The 24,068-nt window shown below is 38.2% G+C and overlaps 2 protein-coding genes across 2 annotated transcripts in view; one reads left to right on the top strand and one right to left on the bottom strand.

Moving 5' to 3' along the window:
* The window catches only part of Smp_176600 (protein phosphatase 2A regulatory subunit,putative), a 44,067-nt gene extending 24,110 nt beyond the window's left edge, over positions 1-19,957 (bottom strand). The window contains exons 1-4 of the mRNA XM_018791759.1: positions 19,673-19,957; positions 15,915-16,228; positions 12,368-12,460; positions 1,634-1,764 (exon numbers count right to left, since the gene is read on the bottom strand). Coding sequence (XP_018645081.1) covers positions 1,634-1,764; positions 12,368-12,460; positions 15,915-16,228; positions 19,673-19,949 — 815 coding nt within the window. The 5' untranslated portion in view covers positions 19,950-19,957. The remainder of the gene's footprint in view (positions 1-1,633; positions 1,765-12,367; positions 12,461-15,914; positions 16,229-19,672) is intronic.
* A 373-nt stretch (positions 19,958-20,330) lies between these two features.
* On the top strand, positions 20,331-21,236 carry Smp_099210 (hypothetical protein; the record flags this gene model as incomplete). The annotated part of the gene is made up of 1 exon (XM_018791758.1): positions 20,331-21,236. One exon carries the CDS (start codon positions 20,331-20,333, stop codon positions 21,234-21,236), a length of 906 nt encoding a protein of 301 aa, XP_018645080.1.
* Positions 21,237-24,068: the final 2,832 nt, after the last annotated feature.

Raw genomic sequence — 24,068 nt, 5'->3', positions numbered from 1 at the left:
ATATAAAATAGCTTACAAAAAGTGTAAGGTTCACAAGTTATTTGGGAGTCCACGATACGAGTGTCTATAGGAACTCAGCCCGAGTAGTAAGTGATCGCATAAAATATCGACTATTAAATTTGGGATATTACTCAGTAAATAAAGCGTTGTCACATTATATTTTATGTGCAGTTTAATATAGCTTATCTAGAGAGTTCTTTATTTTGAACACCGAAATTTGTGTGTGATTTACTGTGACACTAACCAAGTTGCGGAAACTGAAGTCGGTGTCACAGAATAGCTAGATCATATAATTTTAATCACTAAACCACTGGATAACTTCGCTTAGAGCTCTCTAGCGTTACTGTTGGTCTTATGGGTGCCGAGAAGAGGAAGACTGGGTGTACATTTAGTAAAACTATAAGAACCTTTCTAAAAAACGCTAACCAGAAAAATCATTTAAATAATTTAAAATCAGACTTAGGAGATAAAGACTCCTCAATAGAATGAGTTTTGACGCCCCATAGTGAAAGCCGAGATTCTTCGGAAATCATAAAGCAGATGCCCCACTCTGACAATCAAAGCAACAATTTATATAGTTACATGGAATTTCCGCGTAACAAAAGAAACTGATAGGGTCATCGAAATATCAGTAGAGATGAGAAGATACAACCTGACTAGCCTTCGAATAAGTGGAACTCATTGGACACAAACTGGATAGAAAAGACTAACTTCGGGAGAGGTTCTTTTGCTTTGTGGTCATGAAGAAGAAAATGCCCCCCCACACACACGAGGAGCTGCATTGATTTTCTCTGAAGATGCAAAAAATGTGCTGATGGGATAGGAAAATCATGCCACAAGGGTCATTAAAGCATCCTTTGAAACAAAGATGAATGGGATCACAATGATCATCACTGTGCCAAACACCCATCAACAATACCGAAGAGGACGATGAAGATCAGATTTGTAAAAATTTGCAATCGAACCAAGAAGAATGGATAGGAAAAGATCTGACCATTCTGTCGAGGACCTAAACAGCAAAGCCAAAATGTACAACCCTGGGTTTGAAGATATGATTAGACGATATGAACGAGAATGGTGAGAGATTTGAAAATCTATGTGTCTTCGACAACACAGTTAGTTATAGGTGGGACTATATTTCATGACAAATGCACATACAAAGCATTGGACATTTGAATAGATATCATTCCAAAATTTAAATACAACCTTCTTTCAAGATGCTAACAAATCCAAAGAATTTAAAGTTGCCCTCAGCATATATTTCCGAACTCTACTAGATGTACTCAAAGATGAAACCACTAATGGAGAAACACTGAAAGAATTATAACGCTACGCTTCCTTGGTCAGTAGTCTATAGTCTACAAGAGAAGTAAGTAACAAGCCTATATGAGGAAGCAGGACAGTAAACAGTATCATTATTTTCCACAACAACAACAACAACAACAATCAGTCCAATCGTTACACCGTTAGGAATGATTTAAGTAGGAAAACATGCAACTATACCCCCCCACACACACATGGAGAGAGAATAGAACCAAACAAAACATGATATATGTAATGTACATTACATTGTTATTACTATTAATTAGATATTATTATTGATCATCATAATAATAATAATAATCAATCTTACTTATAAAATATGTTACCGAATTGTTTACGAATAAATGCCCGTAATCCAAGAAATTTACCATATACACGATGTAATATAGTTTTAACAAGATCACGTTCACGAGGATCTTCACTATCGAATAATTCTAATAACTATGAAATAAGAAATCGAATGAATAAATCATAATGATAAATCAGTTGCAGTCCTAACACATCGATGGGAAGATTCAAACAAACAATACTAAATGAATTTAAACTTCAGCCCATTGTACAAGCAAGTGGCTATGAGGGACTCAGTGACCGAGTGGATAATGCGATGGCGTTTGAAACGAAGGGTAATGGGTTCGAGTCCCAGAGTGAACATTAACTCTGAGATGCAGGTACATCCAACTGACAAGTCCCAAATAGGACGAAACGCACGTCCTACAATCCACTGCTAGCCACTATCCATCTTTGCTTACAATGATAAATCATGTTTTAAAAAGGGTTTATGAAGACAGTTATTAGTAGATAGATGAAAGTCAAGAATGAAAGCTTTAAACTGTATAGGTGCAGACACTCATTCTTTGTCTTCCCTTAAACTGTGAGATTGAAATTACTTTATACCTTACTTTCTATGAACTAATTCTTTCTCCCGGTTGTTGTTCAACTTGTTGTGTTGATGAGGTGTGGCAACTTAGACCGATGCATATATATGTGCCTGGTCCTATGTTGTAGGTCATTGTCAGTCAGTCAGCTACAATGTAGGACCAAGCACATTTATGCATCAGTCCAATTTGCCATACCTCATCAGTACAAGATCAACACCGGATTCATAAAAGTAGTTAATTTAGTGGTGTTAATATACAAAAGAAAGATTGTATATAAGGATATAGTATAGGAAGGAAAAAAGTTATGAAGCAATTTTAATCTTAAGGTTTAAGGGAAGATAAAGAGTGCATACTACACCTACGCCATTGTGATCGATTCTAAGTCATATCACCTACAGTCTCCAACTATTGGTTACGATGATCACGTGGACCCCAACCAAGTAGTCTGCATCTACCAACATGGCTCAGAATAGAAGTTAGTGACTTCAAGCACTGATGCCACATTTTGGTTTGGCTGCCCCTAACTCTTTTCCAACCATCCTCAACACTAGTCAGCATAGCGCGTCGTGGTAATCGGTGTTCAGACATACGTAACACGTGGCCTAACCATCTCACTCGATGAAGATTCATGACCTCATCAACTGATTTACTGACTGACTACATAAAAGAAACTATTCAACGTAGTATGATTCATATTTGATAAGTATTTTCTTTATGACAACTAATTCACTTCACCTTGAAGTTATTCGGTTAGTAAGTTAGGTTTTAACATATTTTAAATAGCTTAACTACAATTTTTTCTGAAAACACACACAAGAGACCGAAACCAAGTCTTTTCGCATTTATATCATTTTATAGTGTTTCTCATCGTACTCAGGCCTCTGCAAACCAAATGCTCTGTTATGGGAGAAGATGAAGAGAAGTATGTTCTTCAAATCGAAATGGTTTAGTGAGACCACGCATTTATAGCGTCTAATCTTACTATTACTTACCCGGTGATCCCAGCTGATGCTGGCAATATTTCCAAGACACCTATGATCAAATACTAGTAGCTGGCGAGTATCCTCTACCTTTAATGGCCACGTTTTACAGTCGTAAATTAAAACAGAACGAACTGCCGCGCAGTATACCTGTCCTTTAATCGATGAACGGATAACTCTCCCTCGTCATAGGTGACGTAAGAGGGAAAAGGCCAAACGAGCTTTTCGAGTTCGTGTAGAGATTTTGTCAGACACCAATACATTAGGGATGGTCAGACAACAAAGATCAGTGTTGTCGATGCGTTCGACTTTTTTACTCTTTCTCTTTAAATAAGGTGTTGACGCAGGCCAGCTCTGAAACAACGGTTTACATTTAGAAGAGAAACGCATCCCAAACATCTTGACATAGTTGATGAGTATATTATTATCACTTATTAGTAATAAATGTTACGATGCTTAGTCGTTGGCGCTCATCCAGTTTTATTGGTCAAGGTGCAGTATGAGCACTTAATCAAGGGATTGGACATCATAAATTATTTAGTTTTGAGTCAAATAAATGGAGTTAATCAACAACAAAATTCTATACTTAAATGTTACATTGACTGGTACTCATAATTATTTAAAGTCTTAAAAAGACCAATGAAGCCTTGAGCATACAGATATTCATTACCCAATGTCGTATTTACTGGATGTCAGCAGTAAGCTATATCGCTTTCAATCATTAAAGTCTAGTGATCATAGAAACAGCACACTTCCGTAGTACAAAAGTATCATGAATAAGAAAATGCTTTCAAAGAATATCCCAAAAAACGTATTCCTTCAGGATAAGTCATCAGTAGAATAATAAGTTGCTAACTTAACTATAACTTAGATAAAAAGTGCCACATACTCAAAAACATAATTTTGCAACAAAAAGAAGCCCAATTCTAACCAGAATTTAACAGATTAGTAGGACATCTATCACGTTGCTATGTGTTATATCATGTGAGTGTGTGCGTTCCCTGTTTATATATAACGTTATAAGACCGCCAATTAGGGAGGAGTGAAATATCGATCAGAGCAGTGGTACACAAGGCCGTATGAGCAGTCTTGTTATTACTATTATTATTATTACCATTATTATTATTATTATTATTATTATTATTGTCATTATTATTTATACACATAAATATTGGTACAAGGAGGCACCGAATACATATGCGCCGCACAAATCAAATGAGATTTGTGTGAGGGTTGTGATACTTCCCAGGTGCCCAAACTGAAGCAGGTGGTTTTCTTAGGGGCCACACCCCGAGCCTTCGACCTAAAGGTCTGATCCACAAGGCAGTGGAGCATCGTGGGGAGATGAAGTCCCATGGTAGCCGGTGACCAACAATTGGTTCATACGCCATTCATTCCATCAGGATACTGGAGTCCATGTGCACCATTGGTTTGGAATCAGGGTTTGCCAACTCCCCTAGGTGAACTTTCCGTGTCCACCAACCCGGTTAAAGCGCCGGACATTCGCTTTTCGTCCTCTCAATTTCGTAAACAACCCCCCTGATGCGAGAAGGCAGTGAGTAGGACTTCCCTGGCAGAGGCTATATTACGCATGGCCATGTGAGAGCATTTCGAGGGAGAGCGGACTCTACCCACCCTCGGCCATACCAGGGCATTTGGGGGCATGAGCAGTCTTGAGTACTTATCAGTCCTGCTTTCTGCCTAGCCTAACCAGTTAAACCCAGAACACCAATAACAGCCTCTGTAATATGAATCATTATTCTCAAACATACTGGGTTTATATACCAAACAAACTGACCATATCGTACCATTGTATAGATAATAACATTTGTAGAACATTTGGTCTAATGTGGCTGTGAATAGGGGGAACAGTAATTAATAGACTGGGGGATAACTGCGGAATGGTAATTCGTATAGTCATAGTCTATGGGGCGAAATAAAGCTTATAATAAGAGAAGCATGAATATGAATAGTTAAGTTACTTAACAATTATACAATAGGAAATATACATATCATATTAGTCCATAAATAGTTCTCAAAAGGTACCATTCATAAATCGCTCCGGGATATAGTACTATGTTTTATCTCTAAGACTAAGACCACCAGCTCTATAAAACAACAAAAAAACATGTTTAGTGCATACTTGAAAGAATTATAACCTTTAAAGTATATTAACTATGTTTTTTTTAAATTTCTTCCTGTCATACCGAACTCACGAATGAACACCCAAGGAATTGTAAGAACGAATAAGGTAAGATTTAAAATTATCCGTTGAAATATATATGACAATAACATAATATAGTACGTACACAGAGTTAGTTTAACAACAGTTGAATGTCGCACGTCAAAGGAGAAAAAGATTTGGAATATTCACTACAACTCAGAGAAAAAGTGTCCGCCGCTAAATACTTACAGTTCATATCTCACATGAAGACAGTAAATGAAAGTTACGAAAATATAAAACTTGTATAATTCGTGAGTATGTAACGATTCCAAATGTCCTGATACGGTCGAGAGTGGGGAAGGCCCACCCTCTCTCTCAAAATGCTCTGACATGACCACGCATATACAACCTCTGCCAGGAAGCCCTACTCACTGCTTACCCACACCAGGAGTTTTGTTTACGAAATTGAGAGGACGAAAAGCGAATGTCCGGCGCTTTAACCGGGTTGGTGGACACGAAAATTCCACCTAGGGGAGTATCCCAATGGAACAAATGGCGTATGAATCAATCGTTGGTCACCGGCTGCCATGGAACTGCATCTCCTCACGTTGCTCCACTGTCTAGTGGATTAGACCTTTAGGTCAAAGGCTCTAGATGTGGCCCCTTAAAAGAAAACCACGTGCTTCGGTCTGAGCACCGGATTAGTATCATGACCCTCACACAAATCAAATGAGATTTGTGTGGCGTATATATATACCTGGTGCCTTTTTGTATCAACATTTATGTGTTTAAATAATAAATAAACAAATTTGTGTACTTGTTCACTACACTTTACGCTTGAATAATAAAATTAAGAATTAATGATACTTTGTCAAAGAGATATACTTCTGTATTTAGATGAAAAAAATTTTTAAAAAAATCATAATAGATAGATATTCAAGATAAACACCTAATCAACAAGTCAAAAATTTTGTAGTTGAAATCATGAGGCAATCGAAGCTAGACCACCATGGAATACCTGGCAACACTGGACAGCCGTTTCGTCCTATTGTGAGACTCCTCAGCAATGCGCGTCCACGACCTCGCCTCGCGAGATTCGAACCCAGGACCTGCCAGTCTCGCGCCAGAGCACTTAACCGATAGACCACTGAGTAGTAGTAGAATTCAATGTAAACTAATACCTTCAAGATTGTATGAATAAAAGATTCTTCAATAAGTCATTGTTATTCTAGTTTTATTTAGTTTGTGATACATGTAAACTAAAAAGGGAATTAGTCAAATAACAGAAAAAGTTCCCAGGTTTAAATACTTGACTTCGATTATTATGTTGTAGATTCAAACTGTACGTTGAGATAATATAGTTGTCATTCATATATTGGATGTGATCAATAACATACCTCATTGACGCCAACATGATCGTTTGTAAGATTAATAATTTTACGAAGTGTTATTTTCAGGTCAATCATACCCATCTAACATTTACGTCGATTTAGAACTATACACACTATATATGAGGACTGATAACGTTACCAAAAGACAGCTCGGATCAAACCAAAGGAAAGAGGTTTGAAACATTAATGATAACTTAAGGTTTTAATTACATGTAATGAAATCTAATTACTTATTATGTAACTTTCAAAAAAGTTTGTATCAAAAACTTAAACTGGAAGGAAATTTAATTCAATTTTCCTCAAGGTCATACCATGCCATGCAGGTCGGTTGAAGAGTGGTAAGACTAAAAGCAGCAAACCCAAGGTCCGAAGGCGAAGTCGTACTGCTGACTGAACAGATGTGTAAGGTGTTTCCTTCAGACAACCAGCATAACAGCTATGCTGCCTTTCCACAAGGAGGGATTGGGTTAGAAAAGGTCGACCCTAAAAATGCACACCTCGCCTTATCCCACGGATATCCGTCTCCGGCGGTAAGGTCCCAACAAGTACGGAGCTAGCGCAAAAACTACCCACAAAAAGGTCGTGTGTGACCGACCTTAAGTAGTTGTCCCTTAGGCACTGCGGTCACGCTCTCAGGTCATTAAGACCACTTCTAACCCAATTTCTTTTCAGGTACCTCTAGAAGAACCCTTCCAAAGTGTGGGCAACCAGGAAGTGATAACTGCCCTCATACCTCTAACAGCACTCAAGACAACTGTATTCATTACTTATTACTTTATTACAAATCATCCACCCAATGATCAATTTATTTGAAATTATCAGTTCAAAGCATGATAATGATACTTAGAAATGGATTGAACCAGAAGGTTATGAAATAATAGAGAATTTTGAATGCCGTTTACAGCATTAGGAAAGAGAGGGTATACGATTCAGTAAATCCGTTGAAAATATTCGCTAGTTAAAAAAAAATCATGAGTCAATTGAAGCTAAACCACCACGATCCCGCACTCGCAAGATTCGAACCCATGACTCACAAAGTACTTTAATATACAACGAAAAATCCTTCCTTATCTAAATTTGTTTAAGGAAACAACTTATTCATTGTTAATATAGAAATATGTATGACTTTGAGCAACTTCAATATCATCAAATAAAACCTATTACTAGGTGAAAAATAAATGATTTTAAAATCTATACATACATATACATTAAACTAATTCTTTGACCTGAAATGAACTTTAATACATAACTTATAAATATATAAGGCACAAATCGATTGGACGAAGGAATTAACCGAATAGTACATATATGTTGTACATATATGCTGTGAATATTCAATAGATCAACAACTTATGAAGTCAAATAATAATAAGCTTTGAAAATGTTTAAAACATTGAGTTTCTTGATCTAAATTCACACTTATTTATCCTCAAGTGATGAAACACCTTGATCTATATACGAAAGTTTGGAAGCTTCGAAATTGAAATCTGAAATTAATAGCTTGTCTTAAAACTGTAGCTGGTATCCAAAGTGGTCGTGCCTTGTCTACTATGACGATCTAATTGGGCTGTACTGGTTGAAACACTTGTTACTGAGGTTTTATTGTGCGAGGTAGGTCTGTTAGAAAGCGGTAAGATTAAACGAGATATACTAGGGGCCTGAAGTCTGAGTCATGTTGCCAACAGTACAACTGGGTGATGGCAAAATACGTTCTTTAACAGTAACCAAAATTTCCACCAATTCTGTCATCCCACAATGGAAGGGAAGCATTAGAAAGGCTTGAGTCTAAAAATAATACACCCCACTTTTTGTCATGAATTCTTGGTAATCAAATTTGAAAATTGCGGACAAAACAACAAAGACTACCCACAAGAAGATTGTGCGACCAGCCACAAACGCCTATGGTTGTAGTGTGTGGTCACGGTTTAATGCCATTACGATACTCTCTAATCCGATATTTTAGGGTCTTTTAATAAACACCTCTTCCAGTGTAGACAGTCTGAAAGCGAAAACTGTCCACATAACCCAACTGGATGCCTATCTTCAAAGCTGCTCTTATTCACTGCCTAATATTTTTTATATTTCTAAAACTAACCCTCATCATCGGTCTCGAATTCCTTCAACAAATGATGCTAATCCCAACAATCTGGCTTCAATGAGAGGAAGAAAAGCCAATGTTCGACGCTTTAAACCAGTTGGCGGGTACAGACGATCAATATAGGACAGTTGGAAAACTCTGATTCCAAACCAATTGTGCACATGAGCTCCAGGATCCTAAAACAACAAATGGTGTGTGAACCTATTGTTGGTCACTGGCTAACATGGAACTTCATCTCCCAACGTTGCTCAACAACCTTGTGGATTAAACCTTCAAGTCAAAGGTCTGGTATGTGGCCCTGTGAGAAAACCACCTGCTTCGGTCTAAACACCCGGGCAGTATTCCAGCCCATCCACAAATCAGATGAGAATTACTACTGGAAAAATTACTTTTGCATCAACGTCCGCTCAGATAAATCTTATTCATAACCATATGATTTTTATTTCTTTAATGCTGTGTCACTTATATATCCTCGTTCATTCCCATTTTGAGTATTTCGTCTTTAAACTTATACAGCAGCTCACCTATGGTGGAAACCCTATCCTATTTAAACCAGCTCAAGTCACTGACTAGTCTACAGTTGAATGTTACTACGACTACGAATACTTAACCCGTCTTTCTAAAAATATGCATACCATTCATACCGGCCTCCGCTGGCGTGGTTGTGTACAAGAATTTCGCTTCTTAACGAGTACTAAGAAAGATCCACCAAAGTGCGTAGAGATCAGTGAGAGAAAAGATGTCTATCTGACATCTCCCCGCTAATCTCGCCTTACGTTTCAGTGGCTAACAAATTCATCGTCATAAACGAATCAATGTCATCAAACTGGTTGCAGCTTCTGTTGCAACTAAATATCAAACCGAGATACATTCAAGGTACGCTATCAGTCCACCAAAAAGTATAGATGAGAATCGGATTCAATAGTATGATGCCATAAAAATAGTAAGTAAAGTCGCTTACGGCACAGTGAAACGTCCCGCTTATAAGCAGTGAGTTTCTGCAGGCTCCTTACCACTCGTTGAAGCTCGTCAGTCTACTTCGGATAACCGCGAGTTTGACCGTAAACCAAGATTATTACTTAGTGGATTGTGCAAAGCTTGCGTCAGAGCTGAGAAGCCTAGAGGTCGGAGCGTGCCATCAAGTCGGAAGCAGCTGCAGCATCCGGCAACTGCCTGCAACTCTTTCAATTCATCCGAGTCACTAGCAGCAAGGAGTCTGGTGTCAATAAAACAATCTGCGAAGATGACGGAACGACAATCACTAACATCTACTGACATCTTGGACGGTTAGCAATCCAACTGGTCCGCTGCCCCGACAACATCAATCAGACTGTCACGCACTAAATGGCACGTGACGGTTGATCTACCTAACGAGGCTGCAGTCCACAGGTAACTCCAACTCTTGAAGCACCACAAATCACCAGGCCCAGATAACTTGTCTGCGGCCATTTTTAAAGATATTGCTAGCTTTCTAGTTATGGAACTGTTCATAGCCCTTGGAAGATTGACCCTCGAAAATAAGTTTGGTTTTCGTCCTAGTCGAGGGTGTATTGATAACAACTTTACCCTCCGCCAAATGTTTGAACACCGTCATGCCTATTGCAGGCCAACAACTGTAATGTTTCTTGACATCAGGACCACATTCGATTCGTGGAACAGGACTGTTCTTTGAGATTGTCTATTGTCAAAGAGTATACCTGAGAAGTTTATTAACGTTTTAAAAACTCTTTACTAACACATCTGGCAGAGTATTGAGGGCATACAACCATCTCTCTCCATTGTTTCACTCAAGCAGTAGTGTTAGGCAGGATTGCCTAATCTCATCATTTCTTCTCAACTTTGCCATCGATGACATTCTGGAAACAGCTTTGATGGATGTAAGTAATGGTGGTATGGATCTATTACATGAAGAAAGACATTGAGTATGCGGATGATACACAAATCATGCAACCCACACGTAATCAGCTGGCAATCAGTGTCCGTATGTATGGCATGTGCTTTCCACCTTCGATGTGCTAAGTACTTTTACAACACTTCCAGGACAGTGAAGCTGAACTCACTCTGTGTAAAACAATCCGCGAAGATGATGGGATGCCAATCATTAATATCTAACCGACGTCTTGGAGGATGGGTTAAGTTTTTCGAGGAGCAGTTCAAATGTTTTGTTGCTATGCAACATTGATCAGACTGTCTTGCTCTCCACGGACCGTGACGGCTGACCTGGTGTCGTGGTATGAAAGAAGTATGTAGAGGACTGGATTCTTTTGGCCCTTCCCGACTTCTTGGTTGGGGTCCTGAAGGATGATGCAACACAGTGTCTAGAGATGTTATCAGACATGGATCAGAATAAAAAAACCAGTGTCGATCCTGTTCAAAACTTAGGGCAGCTCATAGTGTCGCAGATCCATTCACTCTTTATCTCTCTATCAGTCTTCAGCCGCAACATTTTTATCTCAAACCCATCATTTCTTTTCAAGCCGTATTCTCTGATGTTTAATCGCTCTCACTAGCATTACTGTTGTTTGGACTCCATTGCCATGTATTTGTCAGGTTTGATGTCATGATGCCGAGCTTCCGCTTTAGCTTGTTTACGCCTGCCTGACTACCAGACGCATTCTTCCCTGTCTAATCTATTTCATTGAGTTTATTCATGATGATACTTCTTCACTGTTATAATAAATTATAATGATCAACTTAATTTACTTTAGTAAATGAAACTGAACATTTTGTTGTCGAAAACACTTGCAATATTCTGATCTATTAACACTATTCATCCAACTAAATAGTGAAATAACTATTTACGAGTTTTCTTAACTAACTAGTCATACCCAGCTACAATGTAGCACCAGGCATATATATGCATCAGTCTAAGGTGCCACACCTCATTAGCACAACAAGATGAATCTCGGATTCATAGAAGTAGTTACTTCAATGGTAGTAATATATAAAAGTAAGGTTGCATATAAGGATATAATACAGAAATAAAGAATAAGTTCGTACAAAGAAAGATATACAGCAATCTTAATCTCACAGTTTAAGGGAAGACAGAGAGTGTATACACCGACGCCATTTTGATGATCAATTCTGAGTCATGTCACCCAGAGTCTTCAACCATTGGTTACAATGGACATAAGTTTAAATCATTCATTTATACAAACAACCATGTTTTGTAACTCAATTTTACTATTTCTCATGATATAATAGTCGTTGTTAACAGTTTATTACAAGGAAGCCAGTCAGTCAGTCAGCTACAACGTAGAACCAGGCACATATATGCATCGGTCCAAGTTGCCATACCTCATATTAGCACAACAAGATGAACACCGAATTCATAGAAGTAGTTAATTTAGTGGTGGTAGTATATAAGGATATAGTATAGGAAGGAAGACAGATATGAAGCCATTGTAATCTCACGGTTCAAGGGAAGATAAAGAGTGTATACACCTATGCCATTGTTTGATAAATTAAATAACAACAAAATGAGTATTTGACTGCTTATTATAAATAAATAAGTGAAATAAAAAAAATCATACCTGTAATACAAATTTTGTATCAAAATAACGCTTAGCAACATTTGGTTGAAAATTTGGAGATTCAATGAATCGAAGTAGGAATTCATATACCAACTGGTAACAGTGAACAAAAAATATAAAAAAACACATATTCATTACATAAAAGAGTACATAACATAAAAGTAGGGTAATAATAATAACGGGAGAAGTAGTTCAATTAAGGAGAATACAACCCAGTCTTAGGAAGAAACTAATAAAATGCCACAGCAGGATCGACACTGGCTTCTATTCTGATCCATGTCTGATAACATCTCTAGACACTGTGTTGCATCATCCTCTAGGACCCCGACCAGGAAGTCGGGAAGGGCCAAAAGAATCCAGTCCTCTACATACTTCTTTCATACCACAACACCATGTCATACACCTCTCCGCTTTTTCCAACCACTCCCAGAGTCCATAAATAATGTTTGATGTGGAATTCACTGGAACGACATTCGTAGTGCACGTACAAGCCACCGAAATCAATGTTTCAAGATGGTGGCGGTAATCGAATTCTCATTACTGTGTTCCAACACACGTTACTAACATTGTGTTATCACTGGATGTTGTCAATTCTTCGGAGACAATAATGATGAAACACAGAGTTTCCTAACATCCTCAACTCAGAGAGGTCAGGTCTCACACTCAGAGAGTAAAACTGTTCTCACCAATGCGTTGTAGATTCGACCTTTAACAGCCGGACTAACATGAGCAAGACGCCAAAGATTGTCCAGATTGGCATAAGCCTCTCTGACTTTCACCATACATAGTCTGATCTCACCAGTCATGATGCCATCAACACTTACGTCGTTACCCAGATACACGAACTTCTCGACTAATTCTATCTGCTCACTACCCAGAGTGAGTTCAGGTTCAGTGTTAGAGGTGGGAGGTACCTGAAAAGGAATTGGGATTAGAGATGGTCTTAGTGACCTGAGAGTGTAACCGCGCTGCCCAAATGATAACTGCTCGAGGTCGGTCACACACAACCTTTTTGTGAGTAATTTTCGTGTCAGCTCCGTACTTGTTGAGACCTTATCACTGGAGGCGGATATCCGTGGGATAAGGCGAGGTGTGCATTTTTAGGGTCGACCTCTTTTAACCCGTCACACCTCTCTGCAGCCAGCAGTACGGTTTCGCCTTCGGACCTTGGGTTTGCTGCTTTTAGTCTTACCGCTCTTCAACCGACCTACCTGGCATGGTAGGACTATGAGGAACGATTGTTCTAGCCAGTATAGCTCTATTGGTTCATCACAATAGGTAAGCCCAACCACCACGTCAAGGTAGCAGCAACGGTCGGGTCAGTGTCCTGATAGTGTTGTAAAAGTACTTAGCACATCGAAGGTGGAAAGCACATGCCATACATACGGACACTGATTGCCAGCTGATTACGTGTGGGTTGCATGATTTGTGTATCATCCGCATACTCAATGTCTTTCTTCATGTAATAGATCCATACCACCATTACTTACATCCATCAAAGCTGTTTCCAGAATGTCATCGATGGCAAAGTTGAGAAGAAATGATGAGATTAGGCAATCCTGCCTAACACTACTGCTTGAGTGAAACAATGGAGAGAGATGGTTGTATGCCCTCAATACTCTGCCAGATGTGTTAGTAAAAAAGGATTTTAAATGTCATTAAACTTCTCAGGTATACGCTTCGTCAATAGACAATCTCAAAGAACAGTCCTGTTCCACGAATCGAATGTGGTCCTGATGTCAAGAAACATTACAGTTGTTGGCCTGCAATAGGCATGACGGTGTTCAAACATTTGGCGGAGGGTGAAGTTATTATCAATACGCCCTCGACTAGGACGAAAAGCAGCCTACTTTTCGTGAGTCAATCTTTTAAGAGCGATGAACAGTTTGCAAAGCATGACAGAGGCAAATAACTTGGACACAATCGGAAGCAGACTTGCCCTCCTATCGGTGTTCTATAAGTGACTTACAGGTGTCAGTAGCAGAAATAGGGGAATGATCAAAGTCTAGATAAGTACTCCAAAAGAAGTGGAAGTCATGTATTTAACCACGCTAGCGTTAGCTTATCGCAGTGTAATTAATCTGCTTGAAGTGGAGTAGGGGGACGCCAGGTAGCACATTAGCGATGACTGCGCCGGTAGCTAGTGCTAACCAGAAAAAGGTTGTGGTCTGCGTAATTTTGCAGGAGATAGTCGTCGTTATCTGACCTGAAAACAACTAGTCCCCATTGGCTGCCCAATTAACTTGTCTGTGTGCTTAAATCCCTGACATGAACATTCAATTCTCAAGCTAGCTTTCTTGAGATAGTTTAACTGATTGTAGAACTAGACCTTAATTGCATATGGGTTGCAATCTGTCAGCGAGCAAGAGGAGATAACGAGAAGAGATCGTTTCTCATACAAATTTCCCACTTTGATGGGGTTTTCTAATCTAATAAAATGTAATCGACTGTTAACGGGGAGCTTTGTGAGACACAAACACCAGCACAACCGGACAAAGATGTCACAGGGTTCCCGGAGGGACGCACATAAAACAAGCTTTAGAATCAACAAATGAATGGCTAATATGTAGTAAGTTTGGAGTTCATCGCAACTTATCCACAAAAGGCATTGTTTTACTAAGAAACTTCATATTGTACAAATTAAGTTCAGGTCATTTACAACCACAGAGAAGCATTATTAATGAGTTACACAGTTACTACTAAACTATGTGAAATGAGATTAATTACTAGAATTCATATGAATGTTTCATATAATTGTATGAATAACTGTATTGAATAAGATTTGGTTATTCGAATGTCTGCCCTTGCACAAACAGTTTGCCTCAAAGTTCAGTACATAAACTTGCAGTTAGCAAAATATAAATCAAACGGAGTTGAGTTACGTAAATGGTTATCAATTGCCGATTATCAGCATCGTAAGAAATATAGATTCAGGATTTTGAAAAGGGAGCTGCATTAATAGTGGTCTTGGAGACCTGGAGGTGTGATCACAGATAACAAGGGAAAACTGATGGAGGCTGGTTGGATACGGTCTTTTCAGAGTAGACTTTAACTTTTTAGATGTGTACATCAAAGGCCTTACGACTGGAAATAGAACCTGTGAGATAAGGTGAGATGTAATTTTTAGGACAGATCATTTCTAAATTCCTTTGTTGAGAGAAAGTAGCATCGCCGTATATGCTGGTTGTTTGAGGGAAACTTCCTAATGCTGTCACTTCCCGCTCGGCAGTACAACTTAGCCCTCAGACATTAATTTGCTGCTTCTAGCCTTTCCATCCTCCAAATGACCTGTTCTATATGCTAGCATCTGAAGGAACGAGTTTTCTAGTCAATATAGCCCAACTGGGTCATCACGGTGACTAAGCCCGACCACAGTGCCAAGGTAACAGCTAGAGTTGAATGACTGAGATGAGTATTTCGTGTAAACAGTGAACAAGATTTGAGCGAATGAACCGCTAATTCGCTTTTCTAGTACACTTTTAAAATTAAAAATATGTGATACTTTTAAAACATGCCCAACTAAAACTGACTTTTCCAATAAGCTTACTTGTAAATGAGGCCAAGCAGCCTCCAACGTTGGCTCATCCTCTTCTGGATCAAATTCTGCACCAGATGGATTACTTGGTGGTGGTAATGTACGAAATAAGTTGGCTTCAACCATTCGAACCACTTCTGGATATATTGAATCTGTAATTATGCCGGAATTTTCAGTCAGATATTCAGTCAATTCGTGCAGAGCTGCTCGTTTCACCTCTTTATCTTTTAAATCGCTCAAAATATCTGGTACAAATTCAAATACAACTGAGCATTGTTTTAGTTTTTGAATAAATAGCTCCTCTCGCTTTTCTTGATTGTCAGAATCTGGTACAATGAAATAAAATTCACGATTTTAAAGTAAAACCAGCTGATACTATGAAATACATCATCACAAAAATACGAAACGGCGATTTAGTGTAGCAGCATGACTCACCCAGCCAGTGGTCCATAAAGTATTTGACTTTTGAACTGAGTCGTCTTGATAGATACTTCTGCTTCAGTTTGGGCACCTAGGCAGCATTACAGCCCTCACACAAATCAAGTGAGATTTGTATGGCGCATATATATCTGGTGCCCTTTTGTACCAATATTTATGCTTAAATAAATAAATGATAGGTACTTGGTTACAGTACGAGCGATGCAGATATCAGTGGTTGAAGACGATGGGTTATACAGCTCATAATCAGGAGCAATGGCTCGAATACATTTGCTCTTTATCTCTCCAACAGCTTCAATATTATTCCGCACTTTTATTTTTTTAAAGTGAAACCTTTCGAAACGTATTTTCCAGTATTTAATCTTCATCAACGATACTACAAGTATCTCGACACCTTTGTTATTCACCTAGTTAATTTCATCTCATTATACTCATATGTAGTGTTAACTTGGGTTGACTCAAATATATCCAAAGCTTCATATTATGACTAATAATTGAATTCCAGAACTTCAGCAAATAAACCCACTACTCAATTTCATATGGGATTCCAACAGTATAATCCACAAAATATAATATGCAGCGCTACTGCATAAACTCAAAACATATAAAGAAAAAGACTCGGCAACTTATAAAAGACTGATAACAGAAACAAAGTTGAAAATATGAGAAAGAGAATAGGTAAGGACCAGAAAGAGACTGAGTATCTGTGGGAATGTCCGCGCTACCCAACCATACGCATGCCTATAAACTCAGCTACTGACTTGCTGACATTTAATGACTGTGATTCGAAAGTAAAATTACTGGATTATGATAAATCGTTAAATTATCAATGCCGAAATTCCTGTAAAAGAAGACATCAGCTCAGCTAAATACTGAAGCCCCATCTTATTTCTCCACAAAAACTGGTGATGAGACAAGATTTTAAGTAAAAACGTTCCAAATGAAACAATTAGACTATGTAATTACAGTAAACAAGCCTGACCACCATAAAACAAGGGAGGTCATCGGTCGTACATAAGTTTGAATGTGGGAATGGAAGTGATAGTGCTAAAATTAGGACTTGAACAAAAAGGGAAAGTAAAAAAAAGAGGAAAACATGTATTAAGTAATAAAATGTCGAAGGTTCACGGGTTGTAAAGTGAATGAGTCCACGCTAATACCAACAATTTCGAGTTACTTTACACTAAGTTTCCGAAAGTCGGTTTTGGATTTCTTTTAACTGCTTATTTTTATTTTATCTCGACACACCAAACATTAGTACAAGGCACCAAATGGAGATGCGTCACATAAATGATTCCATTTATGTGATTTTTTTATTTATTTAAACATAAATATTGGTACAAGGAAGCACCAGATAAATATGCGCCTCACGAATCTCATTTGATTTGTGTGAGGGCTGTGATACTGCTCAGGTGCCCAGACTGAAGCAGGTGGTTTTCTTAGAGGGCCATACTCGAGCCTTTGACCTAAAGGTCTAGTCCACAAGGCAGTGGAGCATCGTCAGGAGATGCAGTCCCATGGTAGCCGGTGACCAATAATTGGTTCATACGCCATTTGTTCCTTCAGGATACTGGAGCTTGCCCCCAAATGCCCTGCTACGGCCGAGAGTGGGGGGAGTACGCTCTCCCTCTCCAAATGCTTTCACATGGCCACGCGTATACAGCCTCTGTCAGGGAAGTCCTACTCATTGCCTTCTCAGACCACAGGTGTTGTTTACGAAATCCAGAGGATGAAAAGCGAATGTTCGGCACTTTAACCGGGTTGGTGGACACGGAAAGCCCACCTAAGGGAGTTGGAAAACACTGATTACAAACCAATGGTGCACATGGTTCCCAGTATCCTGAGGGAACAAATGACATATGAATCAATCGTTGGATACCGGCTACTATTGGACTGCATCTCCTCACGATACTCCACTTCCTTGTGGATCAGACAGTTAAGTCAAAAGCTCCGGGTGTGGCCCCCTAAGAAAACCGCCTGCTTTGGTCAGGGCACCCGGGCAGTATCATAGCCCTCCCACAATTAAGTGAAATGACATGTTTGTGTGGTGCATATACATATCTGGTGCCCCCTTCTACCAATATTTGTGTTTAAACAAATAAATAAATAAACTGGAGCTCACGTGCACCGTTGGTTTGGAATCAGTGTTTACCAACTCCCCTAGGTGGGCTCTGTGTTCACTAACCCGGTCAAAGCGCCGGACATTCGCACCTCGTCCCCTCAATTTTGTAAATAACAGCCCCGCCGTGAGAAGGACTTCTGCGGCAGTGGATGTATGCACGTGACCATATGAGAGCTGACTCTCCCCACTCTCGGCCGTACCAGGGCATTTGGTGGCCAAAAACTGTCCTCCCATACCACTGAATATACGTATATCTTTAACCATAATTCTAATAAAAATGGACAATATTCCGTATCTTAATAGATGTTCGAGGAAAGACCTTCCACGAATAATTTTACTGAGGCTTTTTGTCTTCTGGACTTCGGTTTAAGTGGACAATCACAAAGATTATTTCTAATTTTGCTGGTCATGGAGTTTTGAAGATCGCGATACAGCAGAATGTGCTCCAGATCATTGAAAATAAATAGACAGAATATAAATCTATAGATGAAGGGCAGTGACACGATGGGGTCAGGTGACAAGTGCTTACAAGACAATATCACCGACTCAACCTATTTCGTTTATAAACTGACGTGAAAGACCATTGGCTGGAGTAGTTTTCTCCGATAAAATAACATGCTTATATACGAAATATTTTTACAAAAAATATGCCATATTAGATGTCCTAAGCAATTGAAGGATATCAATTTTGTAGGTGGCTTACGTCAATGAGTTAAGGTACATGTGCTAAGTTTGTTGGTGCACACACGAATGAATGTTCAGCACTGATTCTCATAGAGTTTGGGGTCAACAAACGCAAATCCTAGGTACGCCTTAGAACCCATACCGTTACAAAATACGTTTACACCAGGGCTTTTTAACTCGGAGTTGATGAACTCTATTCCGACAACGCGAACAATACAAAAAGCTTCGAATAACTGGAGATACTTTCAGGGGCTTGAAGAAAGTAAACAAGTGTGAGAGATTGGTAGATTTATTTTCACATGGACAATATTTTACGTAGTGCTAAATTTCTAAGCTAAATAACCAACATTGCCACGCTTACCAACAAACACATTCTTTAGCTGAGAAACAATACGAGAGCTATGTCCAGAATAAGTGCCTCTAATTACAAATATAGTAAAAATACCGAATGACGATGTGACTATAGGCACGAACACGCTAGAAAGTGAATGAATTTAGATGTACACTTTAAAAACTTGAGACACACCTTTAATGAGAGGTAAAGGATTAAGCTCACGACTCTTTGGAGCACCAAATCGCGAAGATGTATGGAGTTTCTCTTTTCTTGAGACTGAAGGGCCAGCAAGAGAATTTAGCTTGATGAGTTGCGTAGGAGGGGGATGAGCTTCACCATGTGGGACTGTGTGGTGACGAGGAGAATCCGATAAAGCGATACTATTTTGACATGAATTCTCCGTCGCCAACACTGACGGAGACGATGCATTTATTTGACTTGAGACGATAACAGAATTCCCAGATGCCATATGACTCTATGTGAAGCGTCTTAATATAATTGGGAAAACCAGTTATGCTCTTAGTAGCATTAACCAACATGCGAACCAGACCCGAAAAACGAAATTGCCGCAGTACCTGAAGTTCGTTTTGGGCGCTTTAGCCTAGAATATAAAAACAGTTTAGTTACTAGCTAATCTCAAATTGGAATTCAAAAATAAAAGTCTTAAAAGTAGTGAGACTAAACTTCATTGTTTAACAGAGTACTTATGTCGAATCAGAACTCATCATTGATTCAAGGTCATATATTATATCCAAAGTAAACAATCTGAGTGTATTGTTTCTCAGTTAACATTTACTCAAGTCATTCCAGCACATACGCCAGCAAACCCAAAGGTCTTGGTAGCTTCAAAATGCCAACAATGCAAGCTGATTTTGATAGACTTGGAATATTCAAAGAGATGTCTTATGTCACTATAAATGACCAGTACGATAAGCAAGACAGTCATCAAATTCGGTCAGCATTCAAAGGGAAACAGATGTATTGTGATGGATCCAAACACAAGTCCGCGAATATGGATGGTTATTTTGGACCTTTTATACGAATTTTCACTGGTGATAACAAAATCGATCTAGAAAGACTTATTCGAATTCAAAGAAAGGAGAGCTCAAAGAAAATAATAGGAAAGAATTGGGCTCCTCCGAACGGAACCCATCATCTTCTTGGCTTAGGCAGCTCTATAGACACGTTTAGTGGACCCATATCTTACTTTAGGCCACTAACGAGGCTGAACAATCAAAGGATATCACACAAGAAAAATTTTTATACTTCCCCGGCTAAGAAAGGCTGCGGTTCTTACATTGATATCACAATAGGAAAATATCCAAACTACAAGAGTGATCCTTATGACAAAAATAAAAAACCAAGTATTAAAGAAAGCTCATCAGCTGGAAAGAAGTTTTATCTTAACATGCATCCCCAGCAATACTTTGATAAAAATCCTTACCACGAAGTGCGTATTAAACGAAGACCTTTCACTGGAACTATCAGAAACCCTACACACCCTAAATCTGTATTCAAACCATCAAGTGCGTCGAAATTAATGGGTGGATGTAAAGATGGTTGCTTTAGCCCATTCCCTCATTACAGCTCAGATAAACCCAGGAGAACTGTCTTGGTAAAATATACTAAACCACCACTCAAAATACCATCCTGTCCGAAAACATACCCTATCACTTCTATCCTGGAATTAAACATCAAAAGACGCATCAACTCATCTAACTACAGAAATTTTAAACCATCTGTTATCGACAGTTAGACTCATCTATGTTTCAGCATACAGTTATGTAAGTTCACAGAATTTTTTATCTGTAGTGGTTACTTATTCAATTAAAGTAGGCATCAGTGACTTGTGTTTCACCTTGGTCCTATAGGTTTTTCATGCCGTTACCAAATATTTATTCAAATCCTCAATCTTGTCGCAATGAAACAATGTTGTCACACAGTTTTCTGAATTCTGAACACAATTTTCCGTCTTTGTTGAAGATAATTGTTTCCTTTAGATTAGGGATGCCATATTTCATATTTCAATAATAGACAGTGCTTATAATATTTAGTGATGTGCTTGCACCACGTTTCGGATTCCGTGAATGATAATAATGTTGTATCAACTATAAAAAGTGAATTCCCTTTGAATCTCACTCATTATGCTTAAGCTAGCCCCCAATTTATAACGGCAGTAATGAAGCTTAGATAAAAAATAATTAAGCAAGATTTACTGCATACATTCGTTTGCGCAGATGTTCAGTAAGCTCAGATGAAAACATCGTTGCTTACGTAGTGAATAATGAGAGAATAACTCTTTACATAGGGTGGTTAATGTATTCAGACGATTAATTAGGGCAAAGGTGACAACCAATAATAAGGCTTACCTACACAAAAACGTACATGAATGTTATTAGCAAGGTCCACATTAAGAGACGAACATAAGTAGGTCGAAAAAGGCATAAGTGTTAGAACGAAGACGTTAGTTGACGGGGATGCGCGGGCTAAGTATGAATGGTTTGTCTTCTCATATTACTTTATTTATATTATATCCTTATAAATAGGCATATAAACTTACTTCGTATAAGTAAATGAAATTCTACATAACAGACTTACCGTGTTTCATAATACTCACTAACTTATTTATTACTTTGTCTGTTTTATTGGCCAGTTGATATGTCTCAAGTTTGATTGCTTATGATGATGTTGAAGAACTATTCATACCACCAACCCTTGTAAATGATGGTCAACGCAATTTACGTAAAAGAATAACGTAATAAAACAAGTCAAATACAAGGATAAATTTCGCATATGTTTATTTCAAGCACTCGCAGACCAGTAAAGGCGAGCATGCCAACTCTCAATACTATTCAATAAATAATATGGCTCATAATACACAATGCATGGTGTGGCAAGGAGACTGTCTTTGGATAAAATGAGAGATATACAATCAAGGCTCATAAGCATAAAAACATAAGGACATGAGAGTAAGACGTTCATGAAAACAATAGAGTTACTTTAGATGTGAAAATGACTCAATTGTCACATGCCGTCTGAGTTATTAAGGCCTTCTCAAAAGCTGGGGTGACTCATGTCAAGGTATATTTACTAGACATTAAAACTGACATCATATAGTTGATTTTAGCTCATTCTTTACATATAGTGTCACATTACCTGTTTCACAGGCATTCGAGACCAAAATATGGTTTCATTGTTTCACTTTTCCTCATTTTTCTGTTAGAAGCTCAGAGGAAATTTATTCACATTTAAAATACTTGTAGTAGATTGTGGATAACCGTAAGGGACTAACTCCGTCTTTGGTAGAACTCTTAGAAGTTGCAATACACTACACAGTGAAATATTCAACTGTCTTTTAATTCTTGTTATTATCACTTCAATACTGTGTTGGTTAGCAGCAAGAGCTTGAATTAGTAAACAGGTCAGTCAGTCATTCGCAACACAGAAACTAGTAAGCATGTACACTGGTTCAAGTAGTCATGCATTCTCACAAAGACATAAATTGTTAAATCGAATCCCAGGTCAGTGGAAGTTTTGATGGTATCAGTGAAAGCAGAAAAATATCTCAAGATTTACCTAAAATTTGTCTGGTACACACAAAAATTGTGAAATACAGGTACTCTTCTTTTAGTTAAGACACTTTTTTAAGTCATACAGCTCTGGACATCCTATATACACTGTGTATTGAACATAATTGCATATGACTGTCGATGACTTAAGTTTCATTTGAAAACATCTTCATCATATAATTACTTAGATAACGTTTCCCGAAATCTGACTAACATGATTCAGGGAACAATCGCAATTATACAAAATGAATATGTTAATTTACTTTGGTATGAATACATTAATTATGAATCATCATTGTAACCATAGTTACACTAGATGTAAAACAAACAAAATTTCCCCATATTCATTGTCTATGCTTTATGAAAGATAAAATCATTCGAAAAAGCTTTATTGATTTATTCTATCTAAGTATGACTTTTGTCATTCAATGACAATGTTTGAAGGACCATATGGAGTAGATGGTGTATTCATTATTGTCATACTTCAGAATCAAAGACAAATGAAATAAACAAGAACTAGAATATGAATATACCTGAATATATATTCAAGCACATGCATTAACTAGCATTTACCCTAGATATAAACAGTCAGATTATAATGGATGGTACTAGATTATTGACTAGTTCTTATTGTTACTGAAATGCATACGAGAATCCTTGGATTTAGGCTATATCGAGGCAATGTGCACAGTATGCATATATACCAATAAGAGACTGACCAGTTGCAGTCCTAACACATCGATGGGAAGATCCAAACAAACAATAATAAGTTGAATTTAATCCTTGGATAGTTTGAAGTATTTGAATTAAAGTACAAACTAGGAATCCAAGAAATAACTCAGTTTAACCAACAGAAACTACATGAGCATGAACAAACGTATTTGCATTTGAAATTTGAAATCAAACAATCATCACATAGTATTGTTCGTTTGAATCTTCCCATCGATGTGTTAGGACTGCAACTGGTCAGTCTCTAATTGGCATATGTGCATACTGGTGCGTATTGCCTCGATATAGCC

The sequence above is a fragment of the Schistosoma mansoni genome (genome assembly GCF_000237925.1).
Source record: "Schistosoma mansoni, WGS project CABG00000000 data, chromosome 1 unplaced supercontig 0076, strain Puerto Rico, whole genome shotgun sequence".
NCBI lineage: Eukaryota > Metazoa > Platyhelminthes > Trematoda > Strigeidida > Schistosomatidae > Schistosoma > Schistosoma mansoni.
This window is presented reverse-complemented; position numbering and strand designations above follow the sequence as displayed.